Source organism: Acipenser ruthenus, chromosome 11 (genome assembly GCF_902713425.1).
Source record: "Acipenser ruthenus chromosome 11, fAciRut3.2 maternal haplotype, whole genome shotgun sequence".
Classification (NCBI taxonomy): Eukaryota; Metazoa; Chordata; class Actinopteri; order Acipenseriformes; family Acipenseridae; genus Acipenser; species Acipenser ruthenus.
In genome coordinates this window covers 39646149-39661261 of record NC_081199.1, presented here as the reverse complement: position 1 = coordinate 39661261, position 15113 = coordinate 39646149, and the positions used below count along the sequence as shown (strand labels likewise).

The window sequence follows — 15113 nt, the reverse complement described above, 5'->3', positions numbered from 1 at the left end:
ATAAAGATATTCTATTAGTTTAAATGTGTGGCTTTATTTCAAAACTGTGTTGGCATTGATTGCGATGCTAATAGTTCTGCTTAGGTTAACTTACACTGGTATAACCGCACCATACACCTTTATGCAATGGTATCTGGGCTATGCGTTGTGTAGCCAGGCCTACTTGGACCTTACGTATGCAGGTGACAGGCTAAAATAGCCATACCCGCAGTCACAAAAACAGTGTAAATAATATCCAGTCTGTTAGTATCACCGCCAAACTTATGGTTGCCACTGGAGGGCATTCTCGTAACTTCGAAGAGATCTGCTGAGGTGCCTCATTAACTGCCTGTGCAAAAATCTTACCGAAATAAAACAAATTATAAGTAAACTTAGTATTCAATTGTTTATGAAAATCATTAAAAAAAAAAAAACTCCAAGCATAGCATTTGAAAAACAATACTACAGTAAGAACAGAGGCAGACTTTTGTTCAGGCAGTGGGTTAGCCGGTGGGGTTTACGGACTATCAACTGGTGAAAGTGAGCGGAGTTGGATGGATGCGGAAGGGATTTGTCTGAGTTCTTCATAAACAAACTGTATTTAAAAAAAAACAAAAAAACGAAACGCCGTGTTCTGCTTTAAAGGGATCACGATGCCTTTGTTTTCGGCGAATCCGTTTGACCAGGATGTGGGTAAGTCAAAGCAGTGTGTATGTTTTGGGTTTCAACGCTGCGTTCCCACTGGAAGTAAGTCCAATGTTTTTAGTGTCGTGGCCTGGTGGCCTGTACAGCTGAGTCCAGTGACTGTGCGCTCATCTCAGCCTCGTTGATTCTACTGATTAAAAACAAACAACAGCGTTGGTTTCAATGACAATATTGTCACTATGTTGTGAAAAGGAAGCGGGGAAAACGATTGCAATTTCTAAAATGCGCGTCTTGTATAACTAGTTTTTGTTGACAAACATGAACATTTATGCTGGATTGTTGACGCTTGGAAAAGATGCAGTTCCCTCACGTAGTGGTGCTTTACCTGTCGTACCCCACTCGCATTCTGTGCTGTTGCTAAATGTAACGTCATCAGTATGTGCCAGCTGATTTGTAATTGTGCTGCTTATATGTTCAAAGTATACCATAAATAAACCATTATGTGTAACTGTGGTATTTAAAATCATTATTCAAGGTTCGACTAACTTATTCATTCTGTAGTATAATGTGACGACGACGACGTCAAGGCACTAACAGTACATGACGTGCTCCTTAAACTCCTTTAAGTTCATTCAAGTGTTTATACTATCCATAAGCTTGAATCTACTGTTCTATAAAGGCCACGACATATTGATGTTCTTTTTCCCAAAGAGTGATGGATGTGCTTTGGGGACTGCTGCAGTATCTAGTGACTCGGTTCCATTCACTCACTCCCTCACTCGTGAGAATTAGAAAATGCAAAGCACATCCACCAGTACAACGCCTATATACAGCTCTCTCTCTCTCTCTCACACAATGTACCGTGCAGCTTTCATTTAAATGGTAAATATGTGTTTGGACACAGAACATAATTGATAGCAATATGAATGCACATTCAGGGAGACAAACTTGTGCAAAATAGAGTATGGGAAATAAAAAAAAAAAATCAAAATCATACTGAGTCTGAAATACAGTAACACGTTTCCATTAGTAACCTCTAGTTTTGACGTATGTAACGTATATGAGTATGAATATGAATATGAGCAAGGCTTCCAGTATCACAGATTTTCTGAAATGTTAATGCCCGGAGGTTCTTGGGTTCAATCCCAAGTGGGGGACACTGCTGCTGTACCCTTGAGTAAGGTACTTTACCTAGATTGCTCCAATAAAAACCCAACTGTATAAATGGGTAATTGTATGTAAAAATAATGTGATATCTTGTAACAATTGTAAGTCGCCCTGGATAAGGGCGTCTGCTAAGAAATTAATAATCTAAAACTGTATGAAATGGCTGATTGAAAGCAGAGCAGGGAGACGTTCTTTCAGATTTTTTTGGTAGCTGGTATTTTATTTTTGTTAACTGCTTCTTCACAGAGAAGGCAACGAATGAAAACAACACAGTAGAGGACTGGGGCCTTATTATGGACATCTGTGATCGTGTTGGAACGACACCTAATGGGTATGATACAAGTATAACTTCTGTTAATGGAAAAGGTTATAACTGACCTAACCTTTCAGTATGAATACTGTTTAATTTGTCATCAGTTCGATGTGTTCTTAATTATCTTTATTACTGTTTCAGCACTCATGGGTATTCACACCAGCATATTATACATTACCTTTGAGGCAGACTGTGCAAGCCTGAGTAAGGTGGACTTTCTGTAATGAAGTCAGTATAAAAATGACTACTAGGGGTGTGCACAAGTAATTTATTCCCCCCATGACGCAGTGTGTTTGTTTGACATTTCCCATGGAAAACCTTTATCAGACTCACTGTTTTGTGAGACAGTCCCAAAGGTAAATTATGCTGGTGGAGTTTAAGAATATCAAATACCCATTTAACGTAATGGAATAATTCGCAGGTAAAACATTCCAATTCCAAACCAGTCTGTTAAATTTGATCTAATTCTTAAAGCAGTTAAACTGAGGCTGCCAGTGCTTCTATCTGCAGCACAATACATTTGCAATCAGATGTTTTACAAAGGCTGTGTTTTTTAATCCACTCCTATTTGTCAGTTAATTGACCTGCTTCCAATATTGCCCTGATAGTAAATTAATTGACAGCTCTCAATTCAGCCCTCATTAAACTGCCACCACATTAGCATACTTTGCATGAAATTAAATTCTCCAGTACTGTACCTGGATTATATGGAAAAAAAATCTTGTCTGAATGTACTCAAATCCATTATAAAATAACGTACAGCACATTTAAACCTTTAGCCAGAACTTGTTTGGCTTATCCATAACATTCAAACACACAATGATTGTTATAACAAGCTTTTGTCAATTTTTTTTAAGGTTTATTTGACATTTGTTTTCTAATGATGTTTTTTTGTTAAACCTTCAGAGCTAAAGAATGTTTGAAATCCATCATGAAGAGAGTAAACCACAAAGTTCCACATGTTGCAATGCAGGCTTTGAGTGTAAGTGTCAGATACTAATTATGTTTTGCTACTGAAGATCGCGCCTTGAATGTCACGCAGTGTTAAAAATACTCCGTCCAGCAGATTAGCTTTGCATTTCATAAACATTTATTTGGGCAAAGAAATTTGACGCACACATTTATTCTACCGGCATGCAAAATCCTGATTGCATGAGAGTTATTCATGTTCAGGTTTCTTTTTGGAAATTCAGACCAATCAGATCCACTTGTCACTCTCCGCTAAGGTTGTCCTATATCCACCCTACCAGAATTTTAAATGGCTCTGCTGAAGTCAAGGATCTTAAAGTTCAGGGGCGTTCTTTATGAATCTTGGACTTTTTACGGTCATCAGCAACATGCAGGTCCTAGTTTTTTTTTCACTTTATTTTTGGAAAGTGTGAGTTCAAATGTCTGTCATATCTGCTGGACAATGAGATTGGTCTTTCCCATGCTTTATTACTCCCAGTGCCATGTATAGGACTGGTCCCTGTACCCCCTACTGGCTGGTCAGCATGTCTCTACAGTGTTTGTTTTAGACTCTCATCAATTCCGACTGGGGATTACATATCAAAGGAGCATGATTATTTAATCTGACTAGTTTAATGTCTGACTGTTTTATGTGTAATATTAACTGTATACAATCTTCATTCCATAAATCACCTTAAGGTTAACATTGAGAAAATATTATATTTTCAGTTGCTGAGCGCCTGTATTTCAAACTCTGGGAAGATTTTTCACTTAGAAATATGTTCTCGAGACTTTTCCAGTGAGGTCCGGAGCATATTAAATAAGGTACAGTAAAAAATACAATCCCATCTTTTTTGTAATATAGGATAGTTATGATCTCTGTAGAAAATTATACTGTTTAATAGTTCATAGATATTGTAAAAAAATAAATAAAAACTCATGGTAAGTTATGTAACTTGTGGGAAGTTAAGATAGTCTGCGTTCTGTAAGGTCTATTTTAATAAGAACATAATAGAATTTACGAACGAGAGGAGGCCATATGACTCATCTAATACCCCTCTCAGATACTATACTATAATACAAACAATTTACTTAATTGTACCATGTACCAGTGGCGTAGCTATGGGGGTGGTTCCCCCCCCCCCTTTAAATGAATTATTTATCTACTTGGGACAATAAAAAATATCAGCCATGTGGAAAAATCTCAATCCCTCACCAGAACCCCACCCCCACCCCGAAACATAATCCAGACGATTCACCCAGAACAAAATCCTTGCTACGCCAGTGTTACTAACCGTCATCAAAAAAATCTCCATCCATCCCCAAAACAAAATCCTGGCTATGCCACTGCCATGTACATTTAAATACACTTTTCATTTTAGGCTCATCCAAAGGTTTGTGAGAAGCTGAAGGCGTTACTGGTGGAGTGTGCAGACGAGTTTCAGAAAGACCCCCAGCTCAGCCTCATTGGTGCAACTATCAAATCGCTGAAGGAGGAGGGGGTGACTTTTCCTAGCTCTGGCTCACAGGTACCGGATTTCAGTCACATGAGTAGGGGTCAACAGCTCAAGGGTGGATCCCTCTCTTCAGAATTTTCTCATTTATTTTTAAGGCATAAATGAATCACTTTGCCTAATCTATTTCATTTAAAAAGTTCGGTGTATATTTTCTGGTACCTGGGTCAGCAGCTTATTTTAGTAAACAATGATGACAACCACAGGGAACCGTCAAAAGATACATTCTGTCTACTGATTAAGAGGCACTTTCCTCCTAAATGTGGGTTTCAAAAACATGAGTAAGTTTCTTACTTTTATTTTGCATTCCATTAACAAGTCTGTCTTCTACTTGGTGTTACTAGTTAACCCCCCAGAGTTTGGCTCTTATCTAGTACAGATCTTTGTACCTTTAGGACAGCTTTACAGTTGAACAGTGAAGTTGTAGCCACTATGCTGTAGAGTAACTGATTGGTTTGCATGCAAATCTATTTGCAAATATGCTCCTCTGCTAATCTGGGAAGAATTTGCATCCTGGTTTAAATTCAGTTGAATAAGGTTTCCTGGTATAAATTCAGTTGAATAAGATTAATGTCAGTTCCTGGATGATTTTCAGGAATGACCCAAATGAAGGGAAGTTAAAGAGAAATAGTTAACAGCAGGATGAGTGTGAACCTGCTGTTAGTGCTTTAAAATGTTAGCTTCAGTGCCAGTTTAGGCCATCTAGGTGGTGCTTCTACACTAGAACCACTTCAATAAAGTGAAACATTGCCTTATTGTCTTTTTTATGTGGTGTTCTTTGTGCAGCAGCAGTAGTAACTGCATTTATTTGCATTTGCCATAAATAAAAAAAAAATGTTTCAAGGTGAATAGACAATTAATCTAGTGTTTTTTGTTGTTGTTGATAGATACTAGAGTTGAAACAGCCTTTGATTATTGGAGAAAGATGCATTATAAGAGACAATAAGTTTGAAATGTGAAATGCTTTTTGACCTTTGAACTTTGACATGGCTGCATATATTCCAACTAAATCGTACTTGAGAGTATGAGGGAATGTATGCGAATACCTGAGTTGGTGTATTGTTATCCTGTAAAATGACAAACTGTAATATGATGGGTTTATTTCTGCTGTTTTGATAACTACAGAGTACAGCTTCTACAAAGACTAGTACTCCTTCACCAAACAACATTGCAGATGATGATTTAGCAAAAGGTAAGGGTTTGGCAAATCTTTTTTTTTTTTTTTGTAAGATTTCTAATAATTGATTGAATAACTACGTTAACATGCATGTCATTTGCTCTTCCCCCCACTCCCCATTTGTAGCTATTGAGCTGTCCTTGCAGGAACAACAGCGTCAGCCAGAGACTCGACCGCTTGCTATGCCAGCAGACCCACCCTTCAATAACAATAAAGACTCTCGAAAAGTCCGTGCCCTCTATGACTTTGAGGCAGTGGAAGACAACGAACTCACGTTTAAAGCAGGAGAACTTCTCATTGTTCAAGATGACAGGTACCTTCCTCCTAGGAAATTATTCTCATTCTTGAAAGGTTTTTTTTTGTTTTAAACCGGTGTAACGGAATTTTTTATGGTAAAATGATTTTATCATATATATGTATATGTATGTATATATTTTAGCTCAAAGAGCCAGCTGCCCAATGTTTCGATATGTTGTACATATCTTTCTCAAGGGAGCCTGTGTTTGAATCAAAACATTGGAGGTATTTATAGGTTTTTGACGGCATGACAACTAATTGTTATTGTTTATATTCAAATCCATGATTTATTCTTACACGATGTAATGGTGTTCTATATATTGTGGACATCATTTCTACTTCTATCTTAAAGTCAGTGTTAATTCTAATTAACTTTACGTTATATAAACTTATATTTATATTATCATGCAATGCTGGCTCTGAGGATATATATATATATATATATATATATATATATATATATATATATAATATATAATATATATATATATATATATATATATAATATATATATATATATATATATATATATATATATATATATATATATATATATATATATATATATATATACACACTTTATTTTTTTCCCTTAATCAGTGACCCAAACTGGTGGAAAGGAGAGAACCACAGAGGAGTTGGACTGTTTCCTTCTAACTTTGTAACAACTAACCTGAACGCAGAGCCTGAACCAGGTGAGAACATTAACATGTACTTGAATCTTATATGAGATTGACAGATTCCCATACTTAAAGTGAATCAGTGGAGATGCCTGTACAAAAGTAGCAAATAAAATGTTAAATCTAATGGTTGGTATTTCCTGGCAACATAACTAAGCTATGTATCTTAGTCCTAAACAACATACCTAATCTACATAGGTTTGTTCTTAAACATAACTTTGCATTTATCCTGTGTCTCATTTGGTTCTCATTGAACGATGGGGTGTTTCAGTGGAGTTTTGCCCTGATATGTAAATGTTTAAAGGGGAAAGCATTAATGTAACACACTTCTGTTGGAATGTTTTGTTCCCCCACTATTCTGAAGGTAGAAATCCATCCAAAGGTATAAAAGCAGTATGTGCACTTCAAGCTTGCACTACTTGACATGTATTCTTATATAATATATATTCTATAATGATAGGAAGTGTTGGGTCCTGGTTAAAGTAGAGTGCTTTGAAGCACCTAATACAGTCTTCATTTTTTTAGTGGTATTTGTAGAGAAAACCAGCATACCAGAAGAAACAAAACCAGAAACTAAAGAGGAACCTGAACCCATTTTCATAGATGAGGTGCGTATTATGTAGTAGTAGCTTTTAAGATGGAAGTTGTTTTCAGAAGTTTTTTTTTAAGAATCATTTATCACAGTGTCTTGGTATAGCACACTTGTAGTGATAAAGCAGACATTCCTATATATATATATATATATATATATATATATATACACACATATACAGACGTGCTCAAATTTGTTGGTACCCTTACAGCTCATTGAAATAATGCTTCATTCCTCCTGAAAAGTGATGAAATTAAAAGCTATTTTATCATGTATACTTGCATGCCTTTGGTATGTCATAGAATAAAGCAAAGAAGCTGTGAAAAGAGATGAATTATTGCTTATTCTACAAAGATATTCTAAAATGGCCTGGACACATTTGTTGGTACCCCTTAGAAAAGATAATAAATAATTGGATTATAGTGATATTTCAAACTAATTCATTTCTTTAATTAGTAAAACACATTTCTCCAATCTTGTAATCAGTCATTCAGCCTATTTAAATGGAAAAAAGTAGTCACTGTGCTGTTTGGTATCATTGTGTGCACCACACTGAACATGGACCAGAGAAAGCAAAGGAGAGAGTTGTTTGAGGAGATCAGAAAGAAAATAATAGACAAGCATGGTAAAGGTAAAGGCTACAAGACCATCTCCAAGCAGCTTGATGTTCCTGTGACAACAGTTGCAAATATTATTAAGAAGTTGAAGGTCCATGGAACTGTAGCCAACCTCCCTGGGCGAGGCCGCAAGAGGAAAATCGACCCCAGATTGAACAGAAGGATAGTGCGAATGGTAGAAAAAGAACCAAGGATAACTGCCAAAGAGATACAAGCTGAACTCCAAGGTGAAGGTACGTCAGTTTCTGATCGCACCATCCGTCGCTTTTTGAGCGAAAGTGGGCTCCATGGAAGAAGACCCAGGAGGACTCCACTTTTGAAAGAAAAACATAAAAAAGGCAGACTGGAATTTGCTAAAATGCATATTGACAAGCCACAATCCTTCTGGGAGAATGTCCTTTGGACAGATGAGTCAAAACTGGAGCTTTTTGGCAAGTCACACTCTATGTTCACAGACGAAAAAATGAAGCTTTCAAAGAAAAGAACACCATACCTACAGTGAAACATGGAGGAGGCTCGTGTTTTGGGGCTGCTTTGCTGCGCCTGGCACAGGGTGCCTTGAATCTGTGCAGGGCACAATGAAATCTCAAGACTATCAAGGCATTCTGGAGCGAAACGTACTGCCCAGTGTCAGAAAGCTCTGTCTCAGTTGCAGGTCATGGGTCCTCCAACAGGATAATGACCCAAAACACACAGCTAAAAGCACCCAAGAATGGATAAGAACAAAACATTGGACTATTCTAAAGTGGCCTTCTATGAGTCCTGATCTGAATCTTATCGAACATCTATGGAAAGAGCTGAAACTTGCAGTCTGGAGAAGGCACCCATCAAACCTGAGACAGCTGGAGCAGTTTGCTCAGGAAGAGTGGGCCAAACTACCTGTTAACAGGTGCAGAAGTCTCATTGAGAGCTACAGAAAACGTTTGATTGCAGTGATTGCCTCTAAAGGTTGTGCAACAAAATTTTAGGTTAGCGGTCCCATCATTTTTGTCCATGCCATTTTCATTTGTTTTCTTATTTAAAATATTATGTTGAATAAAAAATCAAAAGCAAAGTCTGATTTCTATTAAATATGGAATAAACAATGGTGGATGCCAATTACTTTTGTCAGTTTCAAGTTATTTCAGAGAAAATTGTGCATTCTTCGTTTTTTGTGGAGGGGTACCAACAAATTTGAGCACGTCTGTGTATATATATATAATATATAAATAATATATTTTTTTATAGAAATGCAGGTATTGTTGCATGCTGAAGTGTTAACGTTGGTGGTTACGGAAGGCAGGTGTTGTAGCACTTCATATTGGATAAGGTATTTCAAGGTTAGTGCTGGTCTGTGAAACCAGCCAGTGATGTGTCATTTTGAAAGTGATGGTACTTATATCGGGCATTCATTTGTGTGTTCAGGAAAAGATGGACCGAACCCAGCACTTACTCCAGAACACTGACCCTGCAGATACACAGCCTGACTCTGCAGAATTGATACATTTGGAAGGTAATTGGGATAGTGCCTGGCAATCTAAAAAGAATCATTGTTATTTAATATTTCCCTTATCTTTTTATAAAGGAAATCCTGCTTTCCAATAATAAATAATATTACAAAGCCTTTAATGCTAACATTATGCTATTAACGGTTGTCCTAGCACTGGCCATTATTAGGGCAATATGTACAGTATATTGTTTACCTACAATATCCTTTCATCACGCCCTGCAAAAAAAAAAAGAATGGAAATGCTCCCCCTTCAAATGAATAATGGTGTGCTCCAGCAGGGTGTTTTCTGTTCATGGTTGTGATCCACAGAGAGAAGGTTTTGATTTATAGTAGACTGTATTGATGTTAATCTGTGCTCATAGGTGTTAGCCCACCCTATTGTTGACGTAGCTTTTCATTTTTCCAAAAGACGTTTGTCAACAGATGGGTCCAATGATTGATGAAAAATTAGAAGAGATTGACAGGTAAGTAAAATTGCACACTATTTCTGACTTCAGACACTTTTCTTTACTATGCCATTGTATTGAATGTGTAACTGACTGGTCTAGTGATATCCATTAATGTGGGAATGGTTTAATAATTGATCTTGGAGACAAATCCCTAATCGTCACCAGATGTAGTGAGGGAATTTTGGATCTGGGTCCTTGTTTTACTTTAAGAGCACAGTTCATTTCCAACCAACTTGTGTGCTGAATTTGTGAGACTTAGATAGACCTGCTTACCGGTTTACTGCCTGGTCAGGTTGCAACCCACACCTTTTACCTGACTAAATAAATAAGCAGACATTTGCATGCACGTTTTGACTGTACAAATCAGCTTAGAATCATGGTTGCTGGTGTCCTTCTGTTAGCAAACAGTAAAATGTGCAATTTTTAGAATAAATTGTGAAGATGACAGTGGAACAGATTTTTTTTTTTTGGGGGGGGGGGGGGGGGGGGGTTGTGAATAAAAATGCCTTTGCTCTGTTATCCATTTTTAAACTCTCTTTTTTTCAGAAAACATTCAGAGTTATCAGAATTGAATGTGAAAGTTCTGGAGGCCCTGGAACTTTACAACAAGCTAATGCATGAGACTCCAATGTATTCCGTCTATTCTAAGATGCAGCCTCAGGCACATTACCCACAGACGTCAGCTGGTGTCCCAATGCAGGTCAGAGCTCCTCTGTGGATATAGCAGGAGAAATGAAGGATGGAAGGGTTAGACAATTATTAAAGAAGTTTGTGTGGGGTATTTTTTAGCAGAGTATTATTATAAGTATTTTGTAATCTTAGGAAAGTTGTTGCAATCCAGGGTCCCGTTTTATAAGTCTGTGGTTGCGAAGACGCAGAGGTTGGCGCTGCGTGCGTTTCATAAAGCACTTTGTAAGTGCCGTCGCTTGTGCTCACTCTTGCGATCTGCGATGAGTGAAATCACTAACTCGGTAATCCATTTTAAGGCAAAGTGACCAATTAGGTAAATACACAATAGCAGGGTTGCAAAGGAAAGCACGTTTTTTTTAAGAACAAAAAAATGATACAGTTATTGAAGTGGAGCTGGTCGACACAAATCCATTCTACACTGTTGGGGACGTGCAAAGAACAGTAGCCGAAATAAGAAAGAAATAGCTATAAAGTTGATTGAGGAAAACCAAAATAACTCACTGTTGACAAGAGATTTGGAGCTGTGAACAGTGACAGGCTGTACTTTGAAGTTCTATACATACATAAGGAAGGCCCTTCTTCAGCTGTGTAGAAAAAAAATCAACGCTGTGTAGCAAACGTATTTTAAAAAAGTGTACTGATCTGTGTTTACTTTTGCCTCAGTTACTGTTATTTTTCACCCACATAACTTTGGGTCACGTCATTTAAATACATACATTTGTTTTGTAATTATTTAAACCTTTTGTAAAAAAAAAAAAAGTATACTGTGTGTGGTGGTGTTATAAAATACAGAGACAAGTTCATATTGTCATCAGAATATTTTACCTGAGAAAACCGTTCAATAAAGCGTACAGTTCCACGTGAGCTAGTAGTATGGGCGCCATGGTATGTCATAAAACAGGATCTGCGATGGAAATTGCTACAGCAGTCGCAGGTTTCTAGTGAAAATCTGTGACGTCGCAGCCCTGCGATTCCTCGCAAATCGCTTTTATGAAAGGGGCCCCGGGGTGATTCAATGTAATTTTTGTTGTATGACATTAACTGTCTCCTTTCTTTTTAATTCAGAATTTACAATGGAATATGTTAGTCGCATACAAGTATAAAACAAATGGCAAGCGCAGTGTTGACCTTATTGAAAGGGTCTGGTTTGTTCCTAAAATTCATGATAATTATTGGGGTGTTTTCTACACGGCATGTGTGTTTTTTTTTTTTTGTGTTTGTTTTTAAAGATTTCCCTGTATTCTCTCCTTCTCTGCAGGCATACCCTGGTGCGGCTCAAAGTGCAACTTACATGGCTTCAGGCATTCCTCAAATGACTCACGGCCAGGGCTACAGTTTAGGACCTGACCAGATTGGCCCTCTGAGGTCACTTCCTCCAACTGTTAATTCAACAAGCCAGCCTGGCCAGACGCCATACATGAGGTATCTTTGCTATACCTAAAGCCTATAGTTACTGCAGTAATGTATTCCTGCCAGTGAGGGCAAGACCACAAGAGGTACAGCCTCAAGTGTTTTATCTTTCAACAGCCTGCTTGGCAGTGCTGAATTCTTTATCGTAACTTGCATGCATTTTTATACCTAGATATTTGTCTGTCTCATATCTGTCTGTCTCTCATTAACATAGTGTAATTGTCCAAACTTGAAATTGTACAATTTTGTTTTTGTGTTGTTTTTTTTTTTTTTTTACACAGCGCTGGTATCAATGCAGCTTATATGAACCAGGCCCCGGGTGGCCCCGCCTCTTACCCACAGCAAGTAGGAGTGGCCATGGACATGTCATCCTATCAGAACAGTAATCCCAACATGACTCAAGCATCCAGCTATCCAATGGCAACTCAAGCTCATCCCGCCCCACAGCAGCAAGCTAACTATTACCAGCAACCTCTCCTTTAGACAACAACAAAAAAACTTTAGTGCATTTCATTGAAAGCAATTAAAACAACAACAAAAAAAGTGAGATCGCATGGTTTTAATCATGGCATTGAAATATTCCTGTTATAGTTGGCAGATCCTAGCACATGACGTCAGTGTTGACATTGAAAGTTAGTGAAAAGTTGTCTGTCTGAAGTCGGGAATGAAAACCAGGTGCAGAAAGGCCCATGCACAATTATGAGTCCCTGTTCAGTTTTTAAATTATTTTAATTAAAAACGTTTATTAATTTGAAACCAATATCTCCCTAGGTTTCTCCTGCCATTCTCAAAGCCTTCATTGTGAAGGTAAAAGGCATCTTAAACTAAATGACCGCTGTCAATCCTAAAGGCTTTGAAAAACAGCAGTCAATCAAGTAACCAGACGAATTGACTGTGGTCCACCCCCCCTCGTCCCCCACGCATTGTTAATAAGAACCAACCACTACTGTGACTTGTTGCATTTTTGAGGCTCCACATGTGTACCGTAGTTGCATACAATACGGCTTTTCATTAACAAGTTAGCCGGTTGTGTCCCAAGATTTCTGTTGATTTTATGTGCTTTCAGAATTTCAACATACCCAGTGACATCGGGATTGAAACGTGTGGTTAAATTAACAGACCAGTTGCTGACCCTCCTTGATAACAAATTTAATCAACTTTGCAATCATGAAGATCTTATAATACCTGGCTGTCAGAATGTCACATAACTTTGAGATATTACAATGAAGTGTACTTTCTTTTTCTGTTGTTGTGTTTTTTTTTTCTTCTTTGTGGCAAGATTCACTTGGGTTAATACACTTAATCTGTGTCCTGTGTTAGCGCATAAAGTAACTATGTTAAGAAATATAGGTTTGGGTGCTTGTTATTTTGTTTTGTTTTGTTATCCAGAATGTATACCCTGTAAAATCCTCTTCGAAATATCTTATCTGAATTAGAAGTGTAAAAGATCTGTGCTCTCTGATAATCATTCTACAGAATTCCACCCTGTTGTGCATGGTTTACTTCCAACTGTACAGAAGTGGAATATTGCACAACTGATTTTCACATTCAGCTGTTTACTTGTCTATGTCTTGCAGCCAACCTTTCTACTGCCCTAATTCTGTGCACTCTAGACACATACTTTCACATATAGACATCGGTAACTAGCAGTGGCAGGGCATCTTTTTATAAGCTGTTGCTGTCATGGCCTAGATAATACAGCATTGAATGGGCATGTTTGGTTATAGAGTACACATTTTGATATGCAAAGACTAGTTTACTCTGCACAGTGAGATGGAAACTCTAGTTCTAATGTTAATTTTAATATTTGTAAATGACAACTCGTGACATAACTTTGTGTTCTTTTGAAAAAGATAAATACCTGTATATGTAATTGCTTTACTGTCAGTATGCAAATCAGAACTGGATTTAATTTTAAATCGGCACGCTCTTTCACTGGAATAACATTCCTCTTATCCACATTTAATTTCAAGGAACACGAGTAAATTGCAACAAAAAATTGACATGGGGGGGGGGGCGGGATATATATCATTTGCCAATACTTACTGTGGTATTATTGCCACCCATTTTTGGAAATTTGACTATGAAAAGAACATTGTGTTATAGTTAACTTGGGGGAAAATGTTCTTTTTTAGAGGCACCGAAGGAGGAGGTCTGCAAACATGTTTCAAACACTGATCGCAGTTGCTGTTAAATTGTAGTATGCTTTATGTTCATTTCGTCTGTCATATTTTAATTATATAAATTCTGAGAAACATTTATTTTCCTGACACAGTGAAGTCTTGTGCATTAGATTTAAGGTATTCTACATTGTTGTTATTGCACCTTATCTTTATATAGATCTATAAAAAAATATTTAATAATCTCAGCCACTGGCTGCCTTCCTTTCTTTTAAACAAGCAGAAGAGGGGTTCATTTGAAAAGCTGCTGTAAATGATAAGCTATGTCATATGTAGGGTTTCTTTTGGAAGTTTCTATTCAGTGCTTGCACATATTCTTGTGAACCATGTTTTATAACATTGAAATTCTTAATCTCTTGTTATATTTGCATTGTACAATGTTTCATTTGTAATTACTGGTATATACTAAGAAGCCTTTAAAATAAATGTCTCCTGTATTAGCAGGTTGTTGTAAAGGCTGCCTCAGTGGGTTTAAATGACTTGTCTTTTTTTCTGATTAACTTTTGAACGATGGAAAATCACTTCTTGATCCACAGAGCTACTCCAGATGAGTTTGCCTCATACTTGCCTTGAAGGCAGACTCTCACCCCTTAGAACAGGGCAGTTCAGGGTCCATACTCCTACAATGCTTGTTACTTTCTGTACATTTAAAACGTGAAAAACAGATGATATAATGAAGATGTTGCTAGTTACTTTAAAGCTGTTGTTGCTGCTTAATCTAATGAAACAGCACTTGTATTCAGCCTTTTACATGTACTCAAGCAGGTCTGAATAACGAGGCGTCCTGTGCTTATGTTGTAGTGTCTATGTCTAAATTTAGGCTGTCCAATTATGCAAAAACATTTTTGAGGATGTGTTTTTTTTTTTTTTTTTTTTTCCTATTATCAGAGGTACTTCTCTGTTCCCTCAATATACAAATCAATTGTTTGCTTTGAACTCATATTTACAAAATTGTTTATTTTCTTT

At 37.2% G+C, this 15113-nt stretch overlaps 1 protein-coding gene across 1 annotated transcript; it reads left to right on the top strand.

The window, feature by feature from the left end:
* The first annotated feature begins 476 nt into the window (after window positions 1-476).
* Window positions 477-14602, top strand: LOC117426999 (signal transducing adapter molecule 2-like). Its single transcript, XM_034045303.3, has 14 exons — window positions 477-672; window positions 2038-2122; window positions 3011-3086; window positions 3782-3877; window positions 4435-4581; window positions 5692-5758; window positions 5870-6056; window positions 6641-6735; window positions 7246-7328; window positions 9334-9421; window positions 9828-9882; window positions 10414-10567; window positions 11816-11979; window positions 12249-14602. Exons 1-14 carry the CDS (start codon window positions 633-635, stop codon window positions 12448-12450), a joined length of 1539 nt encoding a protein of 512 aa, XP_033901194.2. The 5' UTR covers window positions 477-632; the 3' UTR covers window positions 12451-14602.
* The last annotated feature ends 511 nt before the right edge of the window (window positions 14603-15113 follow it).

Excerpts from the sequence above, each read along its gene's own strand:
- LOC117426999 (XM_034045303.3), top strand. The coding sequence starts at position 633 with ATGCCTTTGTTTTCGGCGAATCCGTTTGACCAGGATGTGG. Across the intron at positions 3,087-3,781 it reads TTGCAATGCAGGCTTTGAGT|TTGCTGAGCGCCTGTATTTC; the intron begins GTAAGTGTCAGA and ends TTATATTTTCAG. Across the intron at positions 5,759-5,869 it reads AGATGATGATTTAGCAAAAG|CTATTGAGCTGTCCTTGCAG; the intron begins GTAAGGGTTTGG and ends CCCCATTTGTAG.